This window comes from Corylus avellana, chromosome ca3 (assembly GCF_901000735.1).
Source record: "Corylus avellana chromosome ca3, CavTom2PMs-1.0".
NCBI lineage: Eukaryota > Viridiplantae > Streptophyta > Magnoliopsida > Fagales > Betulaceae > Corylus > Corylus avellana.
In genome coordinates, this window is record NC_081543.1 from 35,872,632 (window position 1) to 35,897,380 (window position 24,749).

Below are 24,749 nucleotides of genomic sequence, written 5' to 3' on the forward strand. Positions count from 1 at the left end.
CCCTTCCTTTATCATGGGTCAAGTGACATTCTGTCATTGTGACAAGAAGATAGTGATGCTCCCATACAATTTCCAGCATAGCGAAGATTCTTGTGAAAAGATGTTGACATGGAGAATGATTTTTTTTTTTTTTTTTTTAAATTGAAAAATTACAGTTTACCCCTTAAAGTTGACAGCTTTTTTTAATTTGAATATCAAAGTTTCAATTTTTGCAATTCACTCCTTCAAAGTTTTAAATTTTTGCAATTTGACCAATTGTATCCAAAACTTCTCATATTGCCCATAATTTTTATTTTTTTTATTTTTTTATAAAAAATTAAAAAAAAAAAAAAAAAAATTGGGGTGGCCGTAGCCACCTCTTTGGCCATCTGGCCATTTTTGCACCCCCAAATTTATTATTTTTTATTTCATAAAAAATAAAATAAATAAAATAAAAATTAAGGGCACTATGGAAATTTTAGGATAATATTGGTCGAATTGAAAAAAAATTGAAACTTTGTGGGGGTGAATTGCAAAAATTAAAACTTTGGTGTTTGAATTGAAGAATGCTGCCAATTTTAAGGGGTTAAACTGTAATTTTTTCTAAAAAAATTTAGTAGCTCTATATTTATATATTCTCTTTAGGGGGCTGGGTGGCAGAGAATAAGTTATGAACGTGACAATTCCAATTAGTCATTTGATTAACCATTATAAAAAAGAAAAGGTTAATTCACATTGACACGTCAATGAGATAAGAAATAAGAGGATGAGAGTATGGCATCTACATTATTCAGTCACAAAATTGTATAAACATTACTTATAAAAAATAAATAAATAAATAAATAATTGTATAAACATTATGTTCACAGGTGTCTTTTTCTAACAAAAAGAAAAGGTTTTTTTTTTTTTTATAATTTCCATTATTTTTTGGAAAGCCAAGTACTGATTTAATAATTTCCATTATTAAAGTCGTTGCAGTGTGAACACATTGATTATAGAAACCGACAATAAATTTATGTGGCTTCTATGACTTCCTTCTCTTTCACGTAGTAAATATGAGTCGCTTCAATCAAAAGCCCAGTCGTGGAGGAAACATCCTTCTTCTTGATTGGTCCAATTTCTGAGCTATGAAAAAGTTAATGCTAAAATAATCCAAAATCCAGTTGACTCAATCAACATAAATTCAGTTGAACAATCGTCAAAATTGGCCACTCAATTGGAGCACCCGTCAAGCAGCACTCGAGCGGTGTGAGTCCCCTGTTTGCACCCAAAAGGGGTGCTTGCGGTCCTACATCGTAAAGTTATGCCTTTTTCATATGAAATACGTACATGCATTAAAAGTTGGCAACCGCGTCGTTCAGGTTGTGTCCTTTACCTTGTAAATCCTCAACTACTAGGTGTCTATGGAGAACTTGTAACTTGGAAGGCAGAGAGATCTAGATCTGCAAATCAATGGAAAGTAGTACTCTTCCCTCTACGTTTATTGTTCTTAACTTGGTCTTTTTCTGCTTCCAAATCTCCTTAGCAGTTGACAGCATTACTCGATCACAAACTGTCACTGATGGCAGAACCTTAGTTTCCAAAGACGGAAGCTTTGAACTTGGTTTCTTCAGTCCCGGGAGTTCCAAGAGTCGTTACTTGGGAATTTGGTACAAGAAAATCCCAGATACAGCTGTCGTTTGGGTTGCAAACCGGGTTAACCCAATCAATGACTCATCTGGGATTTTGGCAATAAACGGCAGGGGCAATGTTCTCCTCCTCGACAGCAGCAAGACGGTTGTTTGGTCTACAAACTCTTCGAAACAGCCTCAGAATCCAGTGTTGCAACTCTTAGATTCGGGAAATCTTGTCTTGAGAGATGATGGGAAAGATGGAAATTCAGACAACTATTTGTGGCAGAGCTTTGATTACCCATCTGATACATTGCTACCAGATATGAAGGTAGGATGGGATTCAAAGAGCGGTCTGAACCGGCGTCTAACGTCGTGGAAGAGCTCAGACGATCCATCTCCAGGACACTTGGTTTGGGGGCTTGCTCTGACTAACTACCCTGAGGGTGTTTTGTGGCGAGGCTCACAGATATACTACCGCACCGGCCCATCAAACGGCGTCGGAGTTAGCGGTTCTCCAGATTTGAAGACAAATCCAGTTTTTGATTTCAAGCTTGTCGACAATGACAACGAGCATTACTTCATATACACTCTGAAAAATAACTCTGTTATCTCCAGAGTAATTCTGAACCAGAGTCACGATGTGTTTCAACGTGAGATATGGATAGAAGCAGAGGAGACTTGGAAAATCTACGCAACATCGCCTACAGACTACTGCGACGATTATGGGCTTTGTGGCGCCTATGGCAATTGTTTCATCAATGAATCTCCTGTCTGCCAATGTTTGAAAGGATTCAAGCCCAAATCACAAGAGAAATGGGAATTAATGGATTGGTCTCAAGGCTGTGTACGCAGCCAACCGTTGAGCTGCCATGATAAACATAATCATGGATTTGTCAGATTTGTTGGCTTGAAACTCCCAGATACCACCCATACATGGCTCAACGAAAGTATGAATCTGAAGGAATGCAGGGCAAAATGCTTGGACAACTGCTCCTGTATGGCTTATGCAAACTCAGATATCAGAGGAGGAGGTAGTGGCTGCGCCATCTGGTTTGGTGATCTAATTGACATCAGAGAATTTCCAGAATCTGGGCAGGATCTTTACATTCGAATGGCTGCTTCAGATCTGTTAGGTATAATATGATCAATATTGGCATTGAAGTTACAGTCAAAATTGAAGTATTTTATATGATGCGACTTAACTATTTCTTATTTGCCGTTTCATGAATATCCACCACCAAGAGATGAAAGATGATACTGAAAAGATCAAGATAGCAGCGATATCTGTAGGTTCCGTTATAATTATTTCTGCGATGATCTTAGCTAGCAAATACATTCGCAGAAGCAGGACAAAGTTAAAAGGTAACATTACTTACTAACCACCTTTCTAGAACATGTTGATAATGTCTTTTGGTACTTAGAATGATCTTTGTTCTCTGACTTTAATCTCAATGCAATCAGAGTCGCATGTGTGAGCGTAAAAAGATTAAGTTTCACATCGAAAAAAAAATACATAAGGGTGTGTGCTTATTATAACATTATTGGGGCACATTCGTTATCTTAAACTTTTGGGTTAAATGGTGTTTTAATATGTTATATATATTATGATCTCAATGAAAGAACTCTCCAAAGAATAAAGCTTCCTAAAAGGTATAAAGTGTAGGTATGGACAAGGATAATGAGAAAAGGTTTATGACAGATGCTTTCTGCAATAAGGGCAAAACGGTTCATTGTGTGGCAAATCGACATGGCACACCAACCTATATCATTGTTGAGTATATATATATATATATATATATATATATATATGTAATTTGTAAATGTATTCCTTTGTGTAGCATTGTCCAAGTAGGAAATTAAGTTTCTTTTTGGGAAAAGAATGTGCATTTAGGAGTAATATGGATCAAGTCCAAGTGTTCAATTTTGCTTCCCTTCTCATTTCTAGTTCTTAAGTGAAGCCCATTTTGAATTTTTTGTTTTTGCCTATTTTAGAGGAAATGGAGAAAAGTAGAAGAATTGGTCTGAACGATCAAGGCCAAGAAGAAGACATGGATATCCAATTTTTTGACCTTTCCACAATAACTAAAGCCACCGATAACTTTTCAATCGACAACAAGCTTGGAGAAGGTGGTTTTGGACCCGTTTACAAGGTAAATTAATTTGCAATAAACTGGCATACGAACAATAAGTATCAAGGAAGCACTTGTTTTATTCAAATTTTTAAAATTCTGATTGCAAATGGTAATTTTCAGGGTTTACTAGCAGATGGACAAGAAATTGCTGTAAAGAGGCTTTCAAGGAGTTCTGGACAAGGAGTGAACGAGTTCAAAAATGAAGTATTATTGATTGCTAAGCTTCAGCATCGAAATCTAGTAAAGCTTCTTGGTTGTTGCATTCAGGGAGAAGAGAAAATGTTGGTCTATGAATACATGCCGAACAAGAGCTTGGACTTTTTCATTTTTGGTATGTCTCCCTTAGAATTTAACATATATAGTTTTTTGCTTTTTGGTTGAGGAACTTTGAGAAAGTTTAATTAACTTGAATTAGAAACTTGTCAGATAAAACAAGAGGTCAACTACTCGATTGGCCTAAGCGCTTCCATATTATTGGTGGGATTGCAAGGGGGCTTCTCTATCTTCACGAAGATTCCAGATTGAGGATCATACATAGAGATCTCAAGGCAAGTAATGTTTTACTTGATGGCGAGATGAATCCCAAAATTTCAGACTTCGGCATGGCTAGAACTTGTGGAGGAAATCAGACTCAAGGAAACACAAACATAATTGTTGGAACTTAGTAAGTATAAATGACATGTTATCTATATAGATCTACTATATAGTATATGGCACTATTAAGAATATATTCTTAATTCATTTGTCTCATCTTTTTACTAATTATTGATATTATGCAGTGGTTATATGGCACCAGAATATGCTTTTGATGGCCTTTTTTCGACAAAGTCTGATGTCTTTAGCTTTGGCATCATATTGCTGGAGATTGTGAGCGGAAAGAGAAATAGAGGGCTCTCTAATCAAGACCACAACCTAAACCTCGTCGGATATGTAAGTTTCAATGACTTTCGGTTTCTCTTGCGGATGTTAGTGTCAGAATTTTGGATTGCCATATTCAGTTTGATATTTGTCTTATTATGAATTTATCATAATTGGATGATTGTAATCAAATGTTTAGGATTTGATAACTTTGTTTGTATTCACTCCACCTACCACAATTTTTCGATAAAAAAGACATCCAAGACAATTAGAGCAAATTCTATTGTCTATTGGCTCGATACGACTTGAATAATCGTCTTTTAGCCGCACAATTGGCCTAATTCGGCCATAATTGCCTTTGTTTTGGCCCACAGATGTCCTAGTTTTGGTTCATATAGTTGGCCAATTGAGTCCATAGTTTGGCCTACAATTGACCATGTAGAAAATTGTAATATGATGTAAGTGGAACAAAATAGCGGAAGCAAAAGGAAAAAGAAGAGCACAAAGGTTTGGAGTGGTTCCGCGTTTTGTCTACCACTAGAGAATTGCCCTAAAAGTTACATTTTGCTCTTATTGTCTTGGATGTACTTATACAATACAAACAACCTCTTTTTATGAGGAAAATATGGTAGGTGGGGTGAAAACAAACAAGGTAAGATTTGATTACAATCAAAACATCTAACCGAATATGAGATCCTAAATTCTAACAGTTACCAACCGATGACAAATACGTCTGACTACTTTTAGGCGTGGAAACTGTGGAAAGAAGGGAGACCTTTGGAATTGATGGATGCTTGCTTAGAGGACTCACACTCTCAGCCATCTGAAGTTCTGCGTTGTATCCATGTTAGTCTCCTATCTGTGCAGCAGCGTCCTGAAGATAGGCCAAGCATGTCTTCCATAGTTCTCATGTTGGGTAGTGAGAGTTCCTTGCCTCAACCCAAAGAACCTGGTTTTTTCATGGAGAAAGATACAAATGAACCATACTCTTTTTCAAGTAAGCATGAATCATCTACGACCAATGAAATAAGCATTACACAACTGGAGGCTCGATAAAGATTAGTTATGTATATTCATGCAGGAAAAACGCTTGTTGATCTTGGTTGAAATTTGGAAGTGTCAATCTATCTTGAGCTTGAAATTCTTCTGGTATAGTTTGAACTGCATTATCATCGTCATCTTCATCTTGAACCTTATCTGATGGTTTAATTTGATTATTGAATTAGCATTGGATTGCTGCAACTCTTGGCAGCACAACATCATGCTTAGGCTTAGCCAAAGCAGAGGAATGAACTTGAATGTTTGCAGTGGCAGATTCACATATGTTAACAAGGAACATATTGGACATGACTTTTCACCCATCATGTCTGAGCCCATCCATGTTTTTCCTTTTGAGTTTTGAACTCCTTTGATGACTTATATTGGAAGTTTTTCTTTAATCTACTTGAAGACTCTATGAAGAGAAATAGAGAAAGAGATTTGGAGAGAGGATCAAGGCACTTATACCCAGCATGACTATAACCAAGAAAGAGATGTTTTAGATCGATAATCCAATTTATGGGAACTGTTGGAACTAGTGGCTCATATTAGAATACCAGTGATTGGTCAAATAGACGGAACGGAGTGAACAGATCAAAGTTCCTACTTCATCCTAATAGTTCTTGTTGTTACTGTGCACAAAAATGATAAATAATATAAAATTGAAAAGAGAGACTAAGAGAGAGTCTAAACACAGATTTAATGTGGTTCGACAATATGCCTACGACCACAAATAGTGCGATTGTATTTTGCTATTAATAATTTAGGATTACATCATAATACATATATATATAGGAAACCCTAAACCCTTATTGTACGGATGCATTCCCCTTTGAAAGTAAATAACTAAACTCCAATAACACTTAACCAAATATAATGAAAATCAATAAACCAATTGACATAGATATTTAGTGATAAAGTGAAAACATTTTGAAGAACTCTTCAAAAGTAAAACCACTTCAGGTCCGTCAACCCAAAAAATCAATCAACTAAAGAAAATTTAAGTTGTACAAGTAATCACACTTAAAAAAACCTTTGTAACGGACTCCCTCTTCTACCAAGACAAGTGACCCACTTGCCTTTTACCGTAATAGCTTTAGAACCTCTGAGCAATTCTTGTTTTTGATCATCTATATTGGAACTCCAATATGTACGTTGAACAGAACCAAAACATAAATCTACTCATATACACACAAATACAGGTACATTTATATTGAGATTCACAATTACAATAATTCAAGCTATATTTATTACATTACGAAGAGAAATCTTTTTTTATTTTTTTAAAAACTTAACAACTTCTCATTACAAAGTTAACAATAATGTTATAAAATAAAAAATATATAGTGATACGAATTGGGCTTGTTTAATATACGGACTTAATTTTTATACAAATTTTGTTCATTTATTAAATGAATTGATCATGATCTGAGCTTATATGAACCGAACCCAAGCCTATTTGCGAGAGGCTGTGGTTCATTTATAGAATGATAATTGTTTTGAAAACACTTTTTTTTTTTTTTTTTTAATAATTAAAATAGTGAAAGGAGCAGCCCAATAAAAAACAGTCAAAATTCGTTTTCAAACGACAGGCTGGTTAGTCAAACATAATCAATTTTTGTCAATTGGTAGGGACGGAAAATATACCACGACCTGGCTGGCAAAGTGGAAATTTCAGCTCACTTCTGCCAGTCAAATGTCATGCTGAAGAAGATTCATCAATGGCAGAGTACCACTCGTTAGGTACTCCTTTTAACGAGTCTCAAAAGCAAAGAGCACTGAGAAAAGAAAAAAATGAATTTTTTTTCTTTTGTGATTCCGATTACCCACATACTTTTTTTCTTCTCTGGATTATCCCACGCTGTTGACACAATTACTCAATCCCAGTCCATCAGCGACGGTGACGGCGGCAGCGGCAGGAGCTTGGTTTCCAAGGATGAAAGATTTGAACTGGGTTTCTTCAGTCCAGGTAGTTCCACAAACCGTTTTTTGGGAATTTGGTACAAGAATATCCCTCTCAGAACTGTTGTTTGGGTAGCAAACCGGCGCAACCCAATCAAGGATTTGTCCGGCGTGTTGATGGTAAACGGCTCAGGTAATCTCCTACTTCTCGGCCAGAACAGGACTGTTGTTTGGTCGGCGAATTCAACGAAAGAGGCTCGGAATCCAATAGCACAGCTTTTAGATTCAGGAAATCTAGTACTAAGAGATGATCAGGAAAAAGAAGAAAATCCAGAAAACTATCTGTGGCAAAGCTTTGACTATCCTTCTGATACATTGTTACCGGGGATGAAGTTCGGATGGGACTTAAGGACTGGTCTGGAACGGCGCCTATCTGCGTGGAAGAGTCCAGATGATCCATCTCCCGGAGAACTTACCTGGGGTCTTGAGCTTCATAACTACCCTGATAATGTCATGAAGAAAGGCTCTGAGAAGTACTACCGGGGCGGCCCGTGGAACGGCGTTCATAATAGCGGTGAGCCGGAGTTGAAGGTCAACCCGGTTTTTGACTTCAATTTTGTGTCCAACAAGGATGAAGCGTACTACATATACCAAATGATCAATAAGTCTGTGATCTCAAGACTAGTTTTGAACCAGACACTCTCCTCGCATCAGCGCTTCATATGGATCGAAGCGAAAAAAGCTTGGAGCCTGTATGCATCTGTGCCAAAAGACAACTGTGACAAATACAACCTTTGTGGTGCTTATGGAAATTGTATCATTGGTGAGTCGCCTGTCTGTCAATGTTTAAAAGGGTTCAAGCCTAAGTCAGCAGAAACATGGAATCCAGAGAATTGGTCTCAAGGATGTCTACGCAGTAAGAAATTGAGTTGCCAGGATAAGCATAAAGATGGGTTTGTAAAACTTGTTGGTCTCAAACTGCCAGATACAACAAATACTTGGGTGGATGAAAGTTTGAATCTCAAGCAATGCAAGGTCAAATGCTTGAGCAATTGTTCCTGTATGGCCTACACAGTCTCAGACATCAGAGGAGGAGGTAGTGGCTGCGCCATCTGGTATGGTGACCTGCTTGACATTAGACAGTTTCCGGCTAATGGGCAGGATCTGTACATTAGAATGTCTGCTTCAGAGTTGAAGGAGAACCAAAAGATCAAGGTGATAGTGGTAATTGGAGCTGCCATTGGCGTAGTCTTTGTGGTGCTCTTAATCACCTATTGCATTCGCAAAAGAAGGACAAACTTCAGAGGTAATACTATTTTCTCTTACCAGTTTCACAAAAAATGATGTCAAGATGGTAATTCTTCCGGTTGAATCTGAAAAGTACTCTGTCGTGGTAACTATGTTAAGTTAATTGCCTATCAAAAAAAAAAATTTAACTACAATTTTGGGTATTCACTTACTTTTGTTAGGTGTAGGTGCTTTTCTTCTAGTATTCTCTGAACGTGTCTTAATATCGATTCTGTTGCCTGGATATTCCTGAAAGTACAACACACAAGGACAGCTAAGAAAACTTGAGCAAATTAGATCTAAGAACTAATATATAAAGTTGCTGCAATTTTATGTGAAAAGCAGAGGAAAAACAGGGGAGATGGGAGCTGCAATCTAATTTTTTCTTCTCGCTTATTCCAGCAGTACAAATAATCTTATATACATATACTTCATTTACAAGCACTTCAAACCACATAAATGGACAAAACCTTAAGGCCCATCTTGGTTGTATCAGGGAAACTGAAGAATGATGTGATCATAGACCAGAACATTGAAGGCCAAAAGGAAGACCTGGAGCTCCCCTTGTTCGACCTATCTACGATATGTAATGCCACTGACAACTTTTCATGGAGGAACAAGCTTGGTGAAGGTGGTTTTGGACCCGTGTACAAGGTAACTCTGCAACAAGCTGTATAAAGTCCATAACTAAAAGCAGCTCTTACCATATTCACTGTTAGTATAATCTATCTACAAATGTGAATTTCTAGGGTACACTAGTAGATGGACAAGATATCGCTGTGAAGAGGCTTTCACGGAGTTCTGGACAAGGACCGAATGAGTTTAAAAATGAAGTTATATTGATCGCCAAACTTCAGCACCGAAATCTTGTTAAGCTTTTGGGTTGTTGCATTCAAGGAGAGGAGAAAATGCTAGTCTATGAATACATGCCCAATAGAAGCTTGGACTCCTTCATTTTTGGTTTGAACCCTTCAATACCTAATAGTTTTAACCAGACTTCATGCTATGATCATATGGTTAATCAAAGAAATTTTCAAGTTCTTCTTTCATTTTTTCAGTCAAACAAATGATTAACATAAATGAGAAACTTGCCAGATAAAACAAGAGCTAAAGTTTTATGCTGGTCTATGCGCTTCCATATTATTTGTGGAATTGCTCGGGGACTTCTTTATCTTCACGAAGATTCCAGACTTCGGATAATACATAGAGATCTCAAAACAAGTAACATCTTACTTGATAGTAGGATGAACCCAAAAATTTCAGATTTTGGGCTGGCTAGAATTTGTGGAGGGGATCAGACTGAAGGAACCACAAACAGAGTGGTTGGAACTTAGTAAGTATTCTAAACATGCTCTATAATAGACATTTTTTCTTTTCTAATCAGTTTTAGTGTCATTCTTAATGGTTTTCTGCAGTGGTTATATGGCACCCGAATATGCCATTGATGGGCTATTCTCAGTAAAATCCGATGTCTTTAGCTTCGGAATATTGTTGCTAGAGATATTAAGCGGAAAGAGGAGCCGGGGGGTTTTCCATTCAGACACGAGTCTAAACCTTATTGGACATGTGAGTGTTCAAAAGAGTGATTAAACCTTTCATTTTACGTATAATGAACTGATCATGAATGATTTTCAAAATGTTTTAGGCATGGGAGTTGTGGAGAGAAGGCAGGCATTCTGAACTGATTGATAAGTGCTTAGGAGACTCGTGCACTTTTTCGGTGGCTTTACGTTGCTTCCATGTCGGTCTCTTATGCGTGCAACTACATCCTGAGGAGAGGCCTAGCATGTTGTCTGTGGTTACCATGTTGAGCAGTGACAATTCATTACCTGAACCCAAAGAGCCTGGTTTGTATGTCGGAAAAAGTCTGTCTTGTGAAGATCCTCCATGGAGAAACCAGCAATCATCGTCAACCAATTATATCTCTATCACATCGTTAGATGCTCGATAGAGAGGATTATTTCTTGTATGTATATATGTATCATACCCAATTAACTTTGTTCTTCATTACATTTTGCTCCTTTTACATATTTGTCTTATACCCAAGTATGTGACATCAATCTTATGTGAACCCTAGTGATTTATACCAAAATAATTAGGCTACTTATAATCTATTTGAGAAGATAAAGATCTCCAACAATGTTTTGCTCAAATTGTTAACCATTGAAACAACACATATGAGAGGGAGGAGTTCACATGAAACTTACTTATGGCAATAAATAGCCGGGCATCCCATACTGACATCCTTATCGGTTTAGTTGCAATACAAGGCATTGCTGGGGTGTCAAGTGAAGGGGAGATTTAAGCTTTTTTGGGCGTGCGTTTGAGAGGCCTAAAAGTGTGTTTAACATTCAAAATGTTCGTTTGAAGAAAAAAGTACTCGTTTGGTAAAAAAAAAATTGAAAGCATTTTTAAGAGTTTAAAAAGCTTAAAAATGACCAAAACGTACTTTTAGCAAAAGATTTTACCAAAAAGCGTTTTTTTGACTTAAAAACTATATTTTTCAAATACAATCTCAAACATGCTTTTAGCTACAAGCCTACTCAACCGCATGTATTTCATGGTAAGCTATATGCCCTTCCCTTTAGATATTTTTCAGTAATCACCAATTATCTCAAAATTTATTTAGCGATTTGAACAGCACATGTGAGAGAATTTACAAAAACTTATGTGATTGAACAACTCAAAATTTATTTGTATAAGTGAGTTTCATAGCAATTTAGACAACAAATGATTGGATATCCCAATCCCAATTAATCAGAATTTCCCTTTGTAAACTCTTGCTTGTAGCCTCTTTCCCTATTTTCCCTGTACTGCTTAGAAAAGAAAGAGCTCTAGAACTAGAAATCAATGGACATTCATTCTTCTTTGGTTATTATTCCAAATTTACTATTTTTCTTCTTTATGGCCTCCTTTGGTATAGAGTCTGCATTACTTCAACCCAATCTTTAAGTGATGGCCAGACCTTAGTGTCCAGAGAAGGAAGCTTTCAACTTGGTTTCTTCAGTCCTGGAATCAAACTTCAATTCATTTTAGGCCAGCTGACATGCTATCAGCAGGGCTATTCACAACAAGCTCCATGTTGTTGTAAATCACCAGAATTGCAATGCTCCATTTGTAGTTCATTAAGTCATTCCACCCCGCAGCACATATGATTAAATTCAACTATATATATATTTTGATGATCACTATTCTAGATAGATGAAACAGGATAAAAAACTGAAGTAAATAATCCTTATCGAGTCTAGCTTCAACTTAATTATATCACATCAATCTCTTTTTATTACTATTCAACAAAAAAATCCACTTCATAGTCCTTTACCAAAAAGAGACATTGTAATGTGGTCCCCCGATTGTGACTTTAAATGAAATACAAGTCACATGTTTTTTTGGAAGACAGATATATACAAGCTAGTCAATACACATGTGTTTTAGGCTAATATGTGCTCTACTAATTACAAAACAAAACTTATTCACTTTTTCTTATAAAAAATTCAAAACTTCTTTCTACTATATATCAAATCTTCTTAGAGAAAAACAAATAGTAAAGAGATCAAATAGTACAGGGATGGCTCATCACTATTAGGTCTTTTTTTTTTTTTACATGTCTACATAAGTAGGGGGAGATGGATTCAAACTAGAGACTTCCGTTTCATGAGACATGGTCCTAAACCGATTGAACTACCCATTAAAAACATTAAAGGTTACAATTTGTCCATGATCTTAAGGCCAACAGCATTTGTCATGAATAGCTAATCAAGTAATAATGATATGGGAGGCGGAACCACCTTATGGATTTAAAGGTGGTCCCCAAAAAATAAATTTTTTTAAAATATATATGTAATTTTTATAAAATAAACCTTTTAAAATTAATTTTCGCCCCCAAAATTAAAAGTTTTAGATTTGTCCCTGACTATGGGCATGTCTACATATTTGGCGTTAGAATTTAAAGATTTGTCATACACGCATATACAAGCTAGTCGGTACCCATGTGTTTTAGGCTAATATGTGCTCTACTAACTACAAAACAAAACTACTTTTTCTTATAAAAAATTCACAACTTCTTTCAACTATATATATCAAATCAATCACTAATTATTAATACTATTTAAACAAAAAATCCAACTTCACAGTCCTTTACTAAACAAAGTCATTGTAATGGGGTCCCCAGATTATGACTTTAAATGAAATATAAGTATCATGTCTTCTGGAAGGCTTGCATACAAGCTAGTCAATAGCCTTGTGTTTCATGGCTAATCTGTGCTCTACTAAATGCTCCATCCTTAGGCTAGGAAAAAAAATAGGGTCGTTCTCCAAGTTGCCAACAACTAGAAAACCATAAAGCTTCTTTCTTCTATGTTTATTATGCGAAATTTACCCTCTTTCTTCTCTGTATCCCATTAATTTTGAGTTGCCAATTAGAAATATGCAGAGGTCTGCACATTTGTGATTTTTCATACCTGTGAAAAACCAGAAAATGTTTTTCAGAAAATCATTTTTTAAGAAAATGTTTCCAACGGAAAACATTTTACGTCGTAACTAACAGAGCCTCAATTTGAGGTCCTATAGAAGAATGAATTACGTTCACTGCACTTGCACATAAGAGCATTCACATTGACTTCTTCAAAATTTCGTTAAATTGAATTCTACAAATCTACTTTAATTCATTTAGCTATCGACTTTCCAAAACCACTAAACATCAAACTCTCTAAATATTTATCTGCTTTAACTTAACATTCTATTTTATTGGTTGAAACCAACTTTTGGACTCTTCTCATTAAAAATATGCTTTAGTTAAAACTTAAAAGGAAAGAAGAATAAGTATGAAAGAGAAAAAACATTAAAAAATAAATAACTTTCATTTATGGACTTTTTGTATCTGTAGAGCATGAAAGTATCAAATTAAATTTAACATTGAGTGAAAAGTTTGTTAATGGAAGGTTTTGTGAGTTTTATTAAAATTTTAGAGAAAAACAAATAGTAAAGAGATCAAATAGTACTGGGACGGCTCATCACTCTCACGTCTTTTTTTTTTTTTTTAAATTTTTTTTTTGTCATGTCCACACAAGAGGGGAGAGAGAGATTTAAATTAGAGACCTCCGCTTCATGAGGCATGGTCCCAAGCCGACTGAACTACCCATTAGAAAACAATGTCAATGCTCTGTTTTTTCTTTTTTCTTTTTTCTTTGTTTTTTTTTTCTAATACAATGTCAATGCTCTTAAAGAAACATTAAAGGTTTCAATTAGACAACATCAAGAAGAATTTCAAGGGGAGGGAAGATATAGTTCTAGATCTTCCCTCTTCCCCTTTCACGATAGCAATGCTCGGTGTTTTTTCTGTAGGCTCCTCCGGTCTCCATTTCTTGCGGGTTGCTTTAGATCTAATTTGTAGATCTTGATCAAGATATAATCGTTGTCTTCGGCCAAGGCGTGTCTTCCGAAAGGATGTCTACGATGCTGTGCTCCTCCGCTGCTGCTTGTGGGGTTTTTGTTTTTGTTTTGTTTTTGTTTTTTTTTTTTTTTTGTCCTGGCATTCGGGTTGATGATGATGGATTTGTTGTCCTGGCCTTCGGGTTGAGGAAGAGCTTTATGCTCCTGAAATTTAATCAATGGAAGTTCCGTATTAATAAAAAATAAAAAATAAAAAAAGTAGGTTGCAATTAGTCCATGGTCGTAAGGCCCGCATCATTTGTCATGAATAGCTAACCAACTAATAATGATATGGGCTGCGGAGTTGCCTTATGCATTTGGGGGGCCAAGGTCCCCCCCAAGGCATAAGGTGATCCCAATTTTTTTTTTTTTTTTTTAAAGTATATATGTACTTTTTATAAAATAAATCTTCTACAATTAATTGTCGCCCCCAAATTAAAAGTTTTAGTTCTACTCCTAATTATGGGCATGTCTACATATTTGGCGTTGGAATTTAAAGATTTGTCATACACGAGAAAAGAGTGGAAGAGTATGCGAAGAAACTGTGATGAGTGATGAGCCGTCCCTTTCTATAAAGGGCGAGGCTTACGTACCTCATGGTGCGGTAGTTCAAATTGGACAATAAAAAATTAATTTTTTTTAAAGAAAAAGAGATTAATAAAAATATTAAAAAATTAAAAAAAAAAAAAAAGAAAAAAATTACAAAAGGGTGGCTCCAACCACCCCATGGCCGATCTGGGGCTGGACGAACCACCCCCATAGCCAAGGGGATAGTCCGGCCACCCCTAAAAAGCCAAAAGAAAAAAAAATAATAAAAAGATGGTTTGGGCCCTGGGGGTGGTTTCGGGCCTTTCGGCCACCCCCATCAGCCGATATGGAGGTGGCCAAGCCACCCCCTTGGCCATGGGGGTGGTTTCAGCCACGCCCTACGGCCAGTATGGGGTTGGCCGAAACTACCCCCAGGCCCTTGCCACCCCCAAAAAACCCAAACCATTTTTTTAATTTGTTTTTCTTTTGGCCTTTTGGGGGTGGTCGGACCACCCCCTTGGCATGGGGGTGGTTCGTCCACCCCCAGACCGACCATGAGCCACCCCCTTGGCCAAAAATGGAGTGGTCTGGTGGTGCAACGGTGGGTTACAACTAATAACAATATTAAGTTGCGGATAAATACTTCTAAATCTTGAGACTATCAAGAGATATAAGAAATCTTCTTCATAAAAGCTAGATACTATTTAGGCTTTGAAGGAAAATAAAGAAGAAACTCGACTCTGAGTAATTCTTATTAAACAAACTCAAAATCTGAAATGTTAAAGGCTATAAGCATATATTTATAGCTCAAAACTCCTAGTCCTAAGATAACAATGAAATAAAGTTAATTTAGAAGTCTACGAAAGACAACGAAACCAAATAAAATACTAACAAAGAAACCTAATAAAAGACTAAAAGATAAGATAAGCCTTGAATTCCAATCTACATCATCTGGCCACCCCATTTTGGCCAAGAGCCACTCTTTTTAGTTTTTATTTTCTTTTTCTTTTGTTTCTTTAATAGTTTTAATTTTTTAAATTTTTTAATAATTAATGAATATTATATTATTTCCTTTAAAAAAATTAATTTTTTATTGCGGTTGGACCATCTCAGCCATCCACATATAGTTCCAAACTACCACATGTAAGCCTCTCCCTTCTATAAATACTTGAGCACGTAAACCTTCTTTCTCTCACACTAAAGGTGCCTACTTCAAATATTATTACGAAAAGAGAAAAATGTCTTTTGAAGTTTCCGCAGAAGCTGCTCAATCCCAAAATCCTATGCCAGAAACTAATCGTCGCTCAGCAAATTTTCATCCTAGCATTTGGGGTGACCATTTCCTCGCATATGCTTCTGAGTCGGTGGTAAAAATTTCATCTTTTATTCATTAATTATGTTGTTCTCAATTATAGAGGATTTGAAGTTGTTGCATATAATAATGGTAATGTACATAACTTCGTGTATATATATATAACATTAATTAGATACACTTAATTTAAAGTTTGTGCATGTCATCTCCCTAAATTGATGATCTAATTATTCTTCGATTTGGTTGTACAGGAAACTGATGAGAATATAAAGCAACAAGTCCGGGAATTGAAGGAAAAAGTGAGGACGACGCTAATCGCTGTGGTTGAGAAGCCTTCACAAAAACTGAAGTTGATCGATGCAATTCAGCGCTTAGGCGTGTCTTACCACTTTGAAAATGAGATTCAAGAAATTTTGCAGCAATTGCACAACAGTATTACTCTTCACCACCTTGATGATCATGAAAATAATGATGACCTTTACACTGTTGCTCTCCACTTTCGACTACTTAGACAACATGGTTATTACATTTCTTGTGGTACGTTGTTATTATTATTATTATTATTATTATTATTATTATTATATGACTCATTTAACCTGTTTGCATGGAGAAATAGACAAGTTCACCAAGTTCATGGACAGCAAAGGGAAGTTCAAGGAATCACTTATGGATGATGCGCGAGGAATGTTGAGCTTGTATGAAGCCGCACATCTCAGAGTGCGTGGGGAAGATATGCTTGATGAGGCTCTTATCTTCACTGCTACACATCTTGAGGTTGTATCATCCCAGTTAAGCCCTACTCTAGCAGCACAAGTAAGCCATGCCTTAAAGCAGCCTATTCGCAAAGGACTGACAAGGTTGGAGGCAAGGCATTACTTTTCTATCTACCAACAAGATGCTTCACATAACAAAGTCCTTCTTACCTTTGCAAAGTTGGATTTCAACCTATTGCAAAAACTGCACCAGAAAGAACTTTCCGACATTACAAGGTTGGGTATCAGGCCATGTAAATTTGTAATAATGGCTTTTACATAAGTGCAGGTTAATTAACATGCACTATATATGATTCTATGAGATTATATTAATAGGTGGTGGAAAGACTTAAACTTTACAAGTAAGCTGCCGTTTATCAGAGACAGAATGGTTGAGTGCTACTTTTGGATATTGGGAGTGTGCTTCGAGGCTGATTATTTCCTTTCCAGGAGGATACTAACCAAAGTTATTGTCATGACCTCCCTTATTGATGACATCTATGATGTGTATGGCACACTTGAGGAACTTGAGCTCTTTACTCAAGCAATTGAGAGGTTGAAATTTACACACTTTCTCATTTTATAACTTTTTGGGTGATATATACCATTTCTTAATTCTATGAAAAGTCCATTCACAGAATCTACCAACTTTGCAGGTGGGATATTGGTGCCATAGATCAACTTCCGGAGTACATGAAAGTGTGTTACCAGGCACTCCTAGACATTTACAGTGAAATGGATCAAAAGATTGGTGAAGGAAGATCATACCGCGTCAAATATGCAAGAGAAGCAGTAAGCGTCATATATATATATATATACAAATTTAAAAATTATTTGAGAAAATTACTAAAATATAATCCTCGGGTTTGGGCTTATATCAAATTGATCACTAGCGTAAAAAAATTGAACCCCAATACTCAGTTCACTCGTCATAATGTTTCCAAATTATTTTCAAGCCTAATGCAAAAATTATCTTCAAAATTTGTTAATCTTATCGTCAATTACTTTTTGTCTCAGATGAAAAATCAAGTTAGAGCTTACTTTCATGAAGCCAAATGGTTACATCAGAAATACATACCAACTGTGGACGAATATATGCACATTGCCATTGTCTCCTCTGGCTACCCACTGTTAGCAACCACATCTTTAGTTGGAATGGGAGATATCGTTACAAAAGACTCCTTCGAGTGGTTGCTTAGTGACCCTAAAGTGGCCAGAGCTTCCTCAGTGATTGCTAGGCTCATGGATGACATTAAGTCACATAAGGTCTTATTTTCTTTCTATTCAATAATTAAGAAAAACTTCATTCCTCATATTTTATCACTTTTTTACCCTTAAACCTTAAAAATTCTCAATTTAGTTTGTCCATCTTTTAATGTTTTTTTTTTCTTCAATTTAAACCTTTTATTAGGATTTTCTGTTAAATCCTAAGGGAGGGGTGTCAAAATTCCCAAAATATTAGGAGAAAAAAATTGCAGGGATTTAACAAAATTTGCAAAAATACCCACACCCGAATCTTTGAAAAAAAATTTAATATTGTTTTTTTAAAAAAAAAATAATAATAATAATAGGGTTAGTTTGGGAATTTTGACAGGATTTAACAGAAAATCCTAATGGATTGGTGAAATTGAAAAAAAAATTGAAAAATGGATATATGAAATTGACACTTTTTAAAGGTTAAAGTATGATTGGAAAAGTGATGAAAGATCAAGGATAGTAAGTGAAGTTTTCCCTAATAATTATTGTAACTTGTAAAAACCATTTTTTTATTTTTTATTTTTTATTTCTTCAATATAACAAACATGTGATGCCCTTGTAACATAATAATTCAATACATTTAGTTTGAACAAAAGAGAGGGCACGTTGCCTCCGCTGTTGAATGTTATATGATACAACACGATGCCACAGAAGAAGAAGCAGTCGAAGAATTACAGAAACAAGTTACAAATGCATGGAAGGATATAAATGAAGAGTGCCTCTACCCAACAACTGTTCCCATGCCCCTTATGATGCCAATTCTCAACCTTGCACGTGTGATTGATGTCATATACAAAGATGAAGATGGTTACACAAATGCTGGGGTTGTGCTTAAAGATTTTGTAGCTTCTTTGCTCGTTGATCCTGTGCCTTTATGAGCATGGACCCCTACATGGATATATGATTTGCAACAACAAGCATTTGAAATTTAATGGTTGCATTCGTACAAGAATAACTAAAATATGTCTCTATTATATTGTAGAATAATGAAGAAAATGTGCCTGTACTATGCTCTTAGAGCTCCACGCCTTCCTCTAAGAGTATTGGAGGCTGTTGAAAATGACTAGTTTTTCTTTTTATTTTCTTAAAGATGTCATGTAGTGGCGGTTGAAACCCTAATTATATATATCAATAAAGTCATGATCCAGGTTGTAGACCATTGGATTACTTTAATTACTTTATTTTAAATTTCAATTGTATGGGTAATTATTTGACGAATTTATATATACTATTCAAACATTATTGGGTTTTTTTTTTTTTTTTTGTCTTGCAAAGCAGAGACTTCTGCTTGCAAAAATTCATTAATACATTCCGGTGGGTTATACAACCACACCATATGAACATTGTTCTTAAGCGCCATCCTAGCTAAAGCATGAGCCACCTTGTTCCCATCTGGACGTACATATCTCATCTCCCACACCGGAATTGGACGTAAAAAGGAGCGTATGTCCGCGGTCAACCAAAGAACATTATTGGGTGTTCTTTGGCTTTTAAGGCTTCAAAATTAGATTGGAGGAACCAGTGATGAATATGCTGCAAGAACCAATGACAAGGGAAGCAATGGGAGCACTAATGGCAGCATAATTTAGCTGGGAACTGGGGCTTCAAGATATTATACTCGAAGGAGACTCACTTAATGTTGTCAAAGCCATTGGGGAATCGGACACAAATTGGAGGCCTTATGGATAGATTGTACGTGGACGATACGAAGACAGTACTTGGTACTCTTAGAAGCTGTAGGATATATCATGTGAAAAGGGAAGTCAATCAAGCGGCACATGGTCTAGCAAAGGCAGCAGTTAGAACTTTCATTGATCTAATTTGGATGGAGGAAACTCCTAGTTGTATTTTTTACATTGTGACATTAGAGCAAATTGCTCTTTCTATTTAGAGTGGTTTTTCCACTCTAGATCTTACATGTATTGAAATGAAATCTGAATTATCTTTTCAAAAAATAAAAAATAGATCAGAGGAACTATAGAAGTTTCCCTTTTTGTCCTTTGTTCTTTTTTTTTTTTTTTTTTGAGTATTTTCTAAATGGACAGGAATTTCTTCAAAAACAAGTATGAAGCAAATATCTCTCAACTCATTTAAAATAATAACAAGTGTCTATAAACATTTAAAAGATACATTAAATTTAGTCTAAGTTAGTAAACTACTATTAATGACGTTAAGAATTTAATATGCATGCCTTTTAAATGTTTATAGACACTTGACACTATTTTAAATGGGTTGAAAGATATTTTCTTTAGACTGGTTTAGAGAAAATTTTTGTCCTTTCTGAATTATGGTTGAAAGAAAGAGTTTCAAGCTGTATGGGAAAAGTATTCTTTTAAAAGGCTTTGTACTCATTAAAAAAGGTCTTAAATTAAACCATAAATTAACAAGTAAGAAGTGTTGGCTGCACCAGAGATTCTTTACATGGTAACCATTATCTGAAAAAAGAACTCTGCTTGCTTGTTTATGTTGACGCCGCTCGATCGATTTCTTGCAAAATGCAATTTTTGGATGGTGGGAAGTTGGTGGGAAGTTGTTTAGAGGCGGCAGCGCACCCATCGTATTGGATTTTGGTTTTTTTTTTTCCTGTGAAAGTAAATGGGTGCGCCGAACACTGGAATTTTTGGTTTTTTTGTTGTGAATTTTTTGTTTGGAATCTTCACCGGTACTTAAAGCTTCTTTATTGTGGGCTTTGAAAAAACAAATCAGCAATTCACTTCTATAAACACATGCATATCCCATATATAGGGAATGCCCCTAATTGGTTGCTAGGTTTTATAAAACCTAACTACTAATTAAATAATTAACTTACCATAATTAATTAGCTAGGTTAACTTACCTAATTAAATAATTAACTACATAATTAGCTAGGTTAACTTACCTAACTACTAATTAGCTAGGTTAATTATGGTAAGTTAGCTTAGGTTATTAATGGATCCGGCTTGTATGTTGTAGTTAAAACTACAGCATACATGCTGTTAAAAGATTGAAGGGTGAAGATTTAATTAAAGTAATTGAAGGGTTTAGATCTATCATAGGTTAATTATAGTAAGTTAATTATTTAATTAGTAGTCAGGTAAGTTAACCTAGCTAATTATTTAATTAACTTATGCTTGATTCATTTTATGCGAATGCTTGGATCGTGAAATAGATATGTTTACCAGTTCAAGGACAACAACGGAAATTTCAAGGAATCACTTGTCAATGATGCTCAAGGAATGTTAAGCTTGTATGAAGCCACACATCTGAGGGTGCATGGGGAAGATACATTAGATGAAGCACTTGTCTTCACTACCACACATCTTGAGTCGATAGCATCCCACTTAAGCCCTCCTCTTGCAACACAAGTAAGCCATGCCATAAAGCAACCTATTCGCCAAGGACTACCAAGGTTAGAGGCAAGGCATTACTTTTCTATCTACCAACAAGACGCTTCACATTATAAGTTCTTCTTACTTTCGCAAAGTCTGAAATTACATGGTTAGTTATTCAACCATGACATAGTTGGAAGAGTGAGCAGCTTGTACATAACTCTAGGTTGACAATATGATTATGGTAAATTATGTTTATAGGTGGTGGAAGGACTTAAACTTTTAGAGGGAGCTACCCTTTATAAGAGACAGAGTAGTTGAGTGCTACTTCTGGATATTGGGAGTTTACTTCGAGCCCGAATATCTTCTTGCTAGAAGGATTCTAACCAAAATGATAGCCATAACCTCTGTTATTGATGATATCTATGATGTGTACGGGACACTTGAAGAGCTTGAGCTCTTGACTGAAGCAATCGAGAGACTGAAGCAATCGAGAGGTTGAAATATGTGAAAAACTTTCTCTTTTTTTTTTCCACTGTTATATTAATTGGAAAATTCAATTCATAGAATCTACCCACTTTACAAGTGGGATATTAGTGCCATAGATCAACTTCCAGAGTATATGGTAAGTTATGTTTAATAGGTGGTGGAAAGACTTAAACTTTAGATATTGGGAGTGTGCTTCAAGGCTGATTATTTCCTTTTTAGGAGGATACTAACCAAAGTTATTGTCATGACCTCCCTTATTAATGACATCTATGATGTGTATGGCACACTTGAGGAACTTGAGCTCTTTACTCAAGCAATTGAGAGGGTGAAATTTACACACTTTCTCATTTTATAACTTTTTGGGTGATATATACCATTTCTTAATTCTATGAAAGGTCCATTCATAGAATCTACCAACTTTACAGGTGGGAAATTGATGCCACAGATCAACTTCCTGAGTACATGAAAGTGTGTTACCAAGCACTCCTAGACATTTACAGTGAAATGGATCAAAAGATTGGCGAAGGAAGATCGATCATACCGCGTCAAATATGCAAGAGAAGCAGTAAGTGTCATATATATACAATTAAATTTAAAAGATTGTTTGAGAAAATTACTAAACTATATTAATCCTCGGGTTTGGGCTTATATCAAATTGATCACAAGCATAAAAAAAACGAACCCCAATACTCAGTTCACTCATAATGTTTCCAAATTATTTTCAAGCCTAATGTAATTAAAAATTAACTTCAAAATTTTTTAGTCTTATCGTAAATTAGTTTTGGTCTCAGATGAAAAATCAAGTTAGAGCTTACTTTCATGAAGCCAAATGGTTACATCAGAAATACATACATACTGTGGACGAATATATGCACACTGCCATAATCTCATCTGCCTACCCACTGTTAGAAACCACATCCTTAGTTGGAATGGGAGATATCGTTACAAAAGACTCCTTCGAGTGGTTGCTTAGTGACCCTAAAGTGGTCAGAGCTTCATCGGTGATTGCTAGGCTCATGGATGACATGAAGTGATCACATATGGTCTTATATATTTTCTTTCTATACAATAATTAGGAAAAACTTTACTTATCGTTCTTGATATTTTATCACTTTTGTACCCTTAAATTTTAAAAAATGTCAATTTAGTTTGTCCATATTTCAATGTTTTTTTTTTTTTTTTTTTTCAATTTAAACCCTCTACTAGGATTTTTTGTTAAATCGTCAGGCAGGGGTGTCAAAATTCCTAAAATACTTCTCATTTTTATTAGGAGAAAAAAATTTCAAGGATTTAAGCGTTGGTCATGATTTAACAGAATTTACAAAAATACTCACACCTGAATCTTTGAAAAAACAAATTAGCAAAATATAGGGTTAGTTTGAGAATTTTGACAGGATTTAACGGCAAATCATAACGGATGAGTGAACTTGAAAAAAAAAAAATTGGATGATGGATACACTAAATTGACACTTTTTAAAATTTAATTGTAATTGCGAATGTGATAAAAGATTAATGGTAGTAAGTGAAGTTTTTCCTAATAATTATTGTAATTTGTAGGGAACTTCACAAAGAACCCCTGAACTACCGTACGTTTTGAGAAGAACTCCCTAAATTTTTAAAACTCTCAATTTCACACTGTAAACTTTCAATTTGATGCAATTTACCCTCTCCCCTCCGTCAGTTCTTACCGTTAAACCCTAATAGAAATCCCTAAAAGACAAAAGTACGGTTCAATTTTCGTTTTTTTTTTTAAAAAAAAAATATATATATTTGAAAATTTTTTTAAAAAAAAAAAAAAAGAAAAAAAGTGTCACAAGGTGGCCCAAACGTGGGTCACCTTGTGATTTTTTTTAATTTTTAATTTGAAATAAAATAAATAAATAAAAATCAGGGGTATAATGGTCATTTTATAGCATTTAATGTTAAATATTGACGGAATTGGGTAAATTGCATCAAATTGAAAGTTCAGTGGATAAAATTGAGAATTTTTTAAATTTATAAGGGTCTTCTCAAAACGTATGGTAGTTCATAAGTTTAAAGTATTGAGGTTTTCCTTAATTTGTAAAACCCCAATTTTATATTTCTTTAATTTAACAAACATGTGATGCCATTCGATCTAACATAATAATCCAATACATTTAGTTTGAGCAAAAGAGAGGGCACGTTGCCTCGGCTGTTGAATGTTATATGACACAACACGATGCCGCAGAAGAAGAAGCAATCGAAGAATTACAGAAACAAGGTACAGATGCATGGAAGGATATAAACGAAGAGTGCCTCTACCCAACAACTGTTCCCATGCCCCTTGTGATGCCAATTCTCAACCTTGCACGTGTGATTGATGTCATATAAGGATGGATCGAGATGGTTACACAAATGCTGGGGTTGTGCTCAAAAATTTGTAGCTTCTTTGCTCGTTGATCATGTGCCCTTATGAGCATGGACCCCTACATGGATGGTTTGCAACAGCAAGCATTTGAAATGGTTGCATTCGTACAAGAATAAGGAAAATGTGCCAGCTCTATTTTACTCTTAGAGGTCCACGTATTCCTCTAAGAGTATTGGGGGCTGTTGAAAATGACTAGTTTTTTCTGTTTATTTTCTTAAAGATATGTCATGTAGTTGCGGTTGGAATCTAAAATAAAGTAATAAAGTAATCCAATTGTCTACAACCTGGATCACTTTATTGATATATTAATTGAGAAATGCTACACCTCAAACCAACGCCGTTACCGGATCCAAGCCGATGGCGTCTTCTGAGCAAAACTTCCTCTGGATCCAAACCACCGCCGCTTCTGAACCCAGTCAACCAACACCGATGAGAGCTCAAAGAGGGAGAAATAGAGAGACGGAGCGTCTGAGAG

The 24,749-nt window shown here is 35.6% G+C and overlaps 3 protein-coding genes and 1 pseudogene across 3 annotated transcripts in view; all 4 read left to right on the plus strand.

Moving 5' to 3' along the window:
- LOC132174522 (uncharacterized) overlaps positions 1-5,807 on the plus strand; it is a 13,800-nt gene extending 7,993 nt beyond the window's left edge. The window contains exons 12-18 of the mRNA XM_059586164.1: positions 1,420-2,725; positions 2,835-2,954; positions 3,585-3,742; positions 3,845-4,055; positions 4,151-4,388; positions 4,504-4,654; positions 5,330-5,807. Of these exons, the coding sequence (XP_059442147.1) occupies positions 1,420-2,725; positions 2,835-2,954; positions 3,585-3,742; positions 3,845-4,055; positions 4,151-4,388; positions 4,504-4,654; positions 5,330-5,638 (2,493 nt within the window). The 3' untranslated portion in view covers positions 5,639-5,807. The remainder of the gene's footprint in view (positions 1-1,419; positions 2,726-2,834; positions 2,955-3,584; positions 3,743-3,844; positions 4,056-4,150; positions 4,389-4,503; positions 4,655-5,329) is intronic.
- A 1,459-nt stretch (positions 5,808-7,266) lies between these two features.
- Positions 7,267-10,835, plus strand: LOC132173743 (G-type lectin S-receptor-like serine/threonine-protein kinase At4g27290). Its single transcript, XM_059585335.1, has 6 exons — positions 7,267-8,828; positions 9,306-9,463; positions 9,559-9,769; positions 9,905-10,142; positions 10,225-10,375; positions 10,455-10,835. Exons 1-6 carry the CDS (start codon positions 7,415-7,417, stop codon positions 10,758-10,760), a joined length of 2,478 nt encoding a protein of 825 aa, XP_059441318.1. The 5' UTR covers positions 7,267-7,414; the 3' UTR covers positions 10,761-10,835.
- Positions 10,836-16,005: 5,170 nt separating this feature from the next.
- Positions 16,006-19,148, plus strand: LOC132173750 ((-)-germacrene D synthase-like). Its single transcript, XM_059585343.1, has 7 exons — positions 16,006-16,134; positions 16,331-16,616; positions 16,696-17,068; positions 17,168-17,386; positions 17,488-17,623; positions 17,849-18,097; positions 18,673-19,148. Exons 1-7 carry the CDS (start codon positions 16,006-16,008, stop codon positions 18,964-18,966), a joined length of 1,686 nt encoding a protein of 561 aa, XP_059441326.1. The 3' UTR covers positions 18,967-19,148.
- A 1,435-nt stretch (positions 19,149-20,583) lies between these two features.
- LOC132174523 ((-)-germacrene D synthase-like) lies at positions 20,584-24,322 on the plus strand (annotated as a pseudogene).
- Positions 24,323-24,749: the final 427 nt, after the last annotated feature.

Excerpts from the sequence above, each read along its gene's own strand:
- LOC132173750 (XM_059585343.1), top strand. The coding sequence starts at position 16,006 with ATGTCTTTTGAAGTTTCCGCAGAAGCTGCTCAATCCCAAAATCCTATG. Across the intron at positions 17,069-17,167 it reads GAACTTTCCGACATTACAAG|GTGGTGGAAAGACTTAAACT; the intron begins GTTGGGTATCAG and ends TTATATTAATAG. Across the intron at positions 18,098-18,672 it reads ATGACATTAAGTCACATAAG|TTTGAACAAAAGAGAGGGCA; the intron begins GTCTTATTTTCT and ends CAATACATTTAG.
- LOC132173743 (XM_059585335.1), top strand. The coding sequence starts at position 7,415 with ATGAATTTTTTTTCTTTTGTGATTCCGATTACCCACATACTTTTTTTC. Across the intron at positions 10,143-10,224 it reads AACAGAGTGGTTGGAACTTA|TGGTTATATGGCACCCGAAT; the intron begins GTAAGTATTCTA and ends GGTTTTCTGCAG. Across the intron at positions 10,376-10,454 it reads GTCTAAACCTTATTGGACAT|GCATGGGAGTTGTGGAGAGA; the intron begins GTGAGTGTTCAA and ends AAAATGTTTTAG.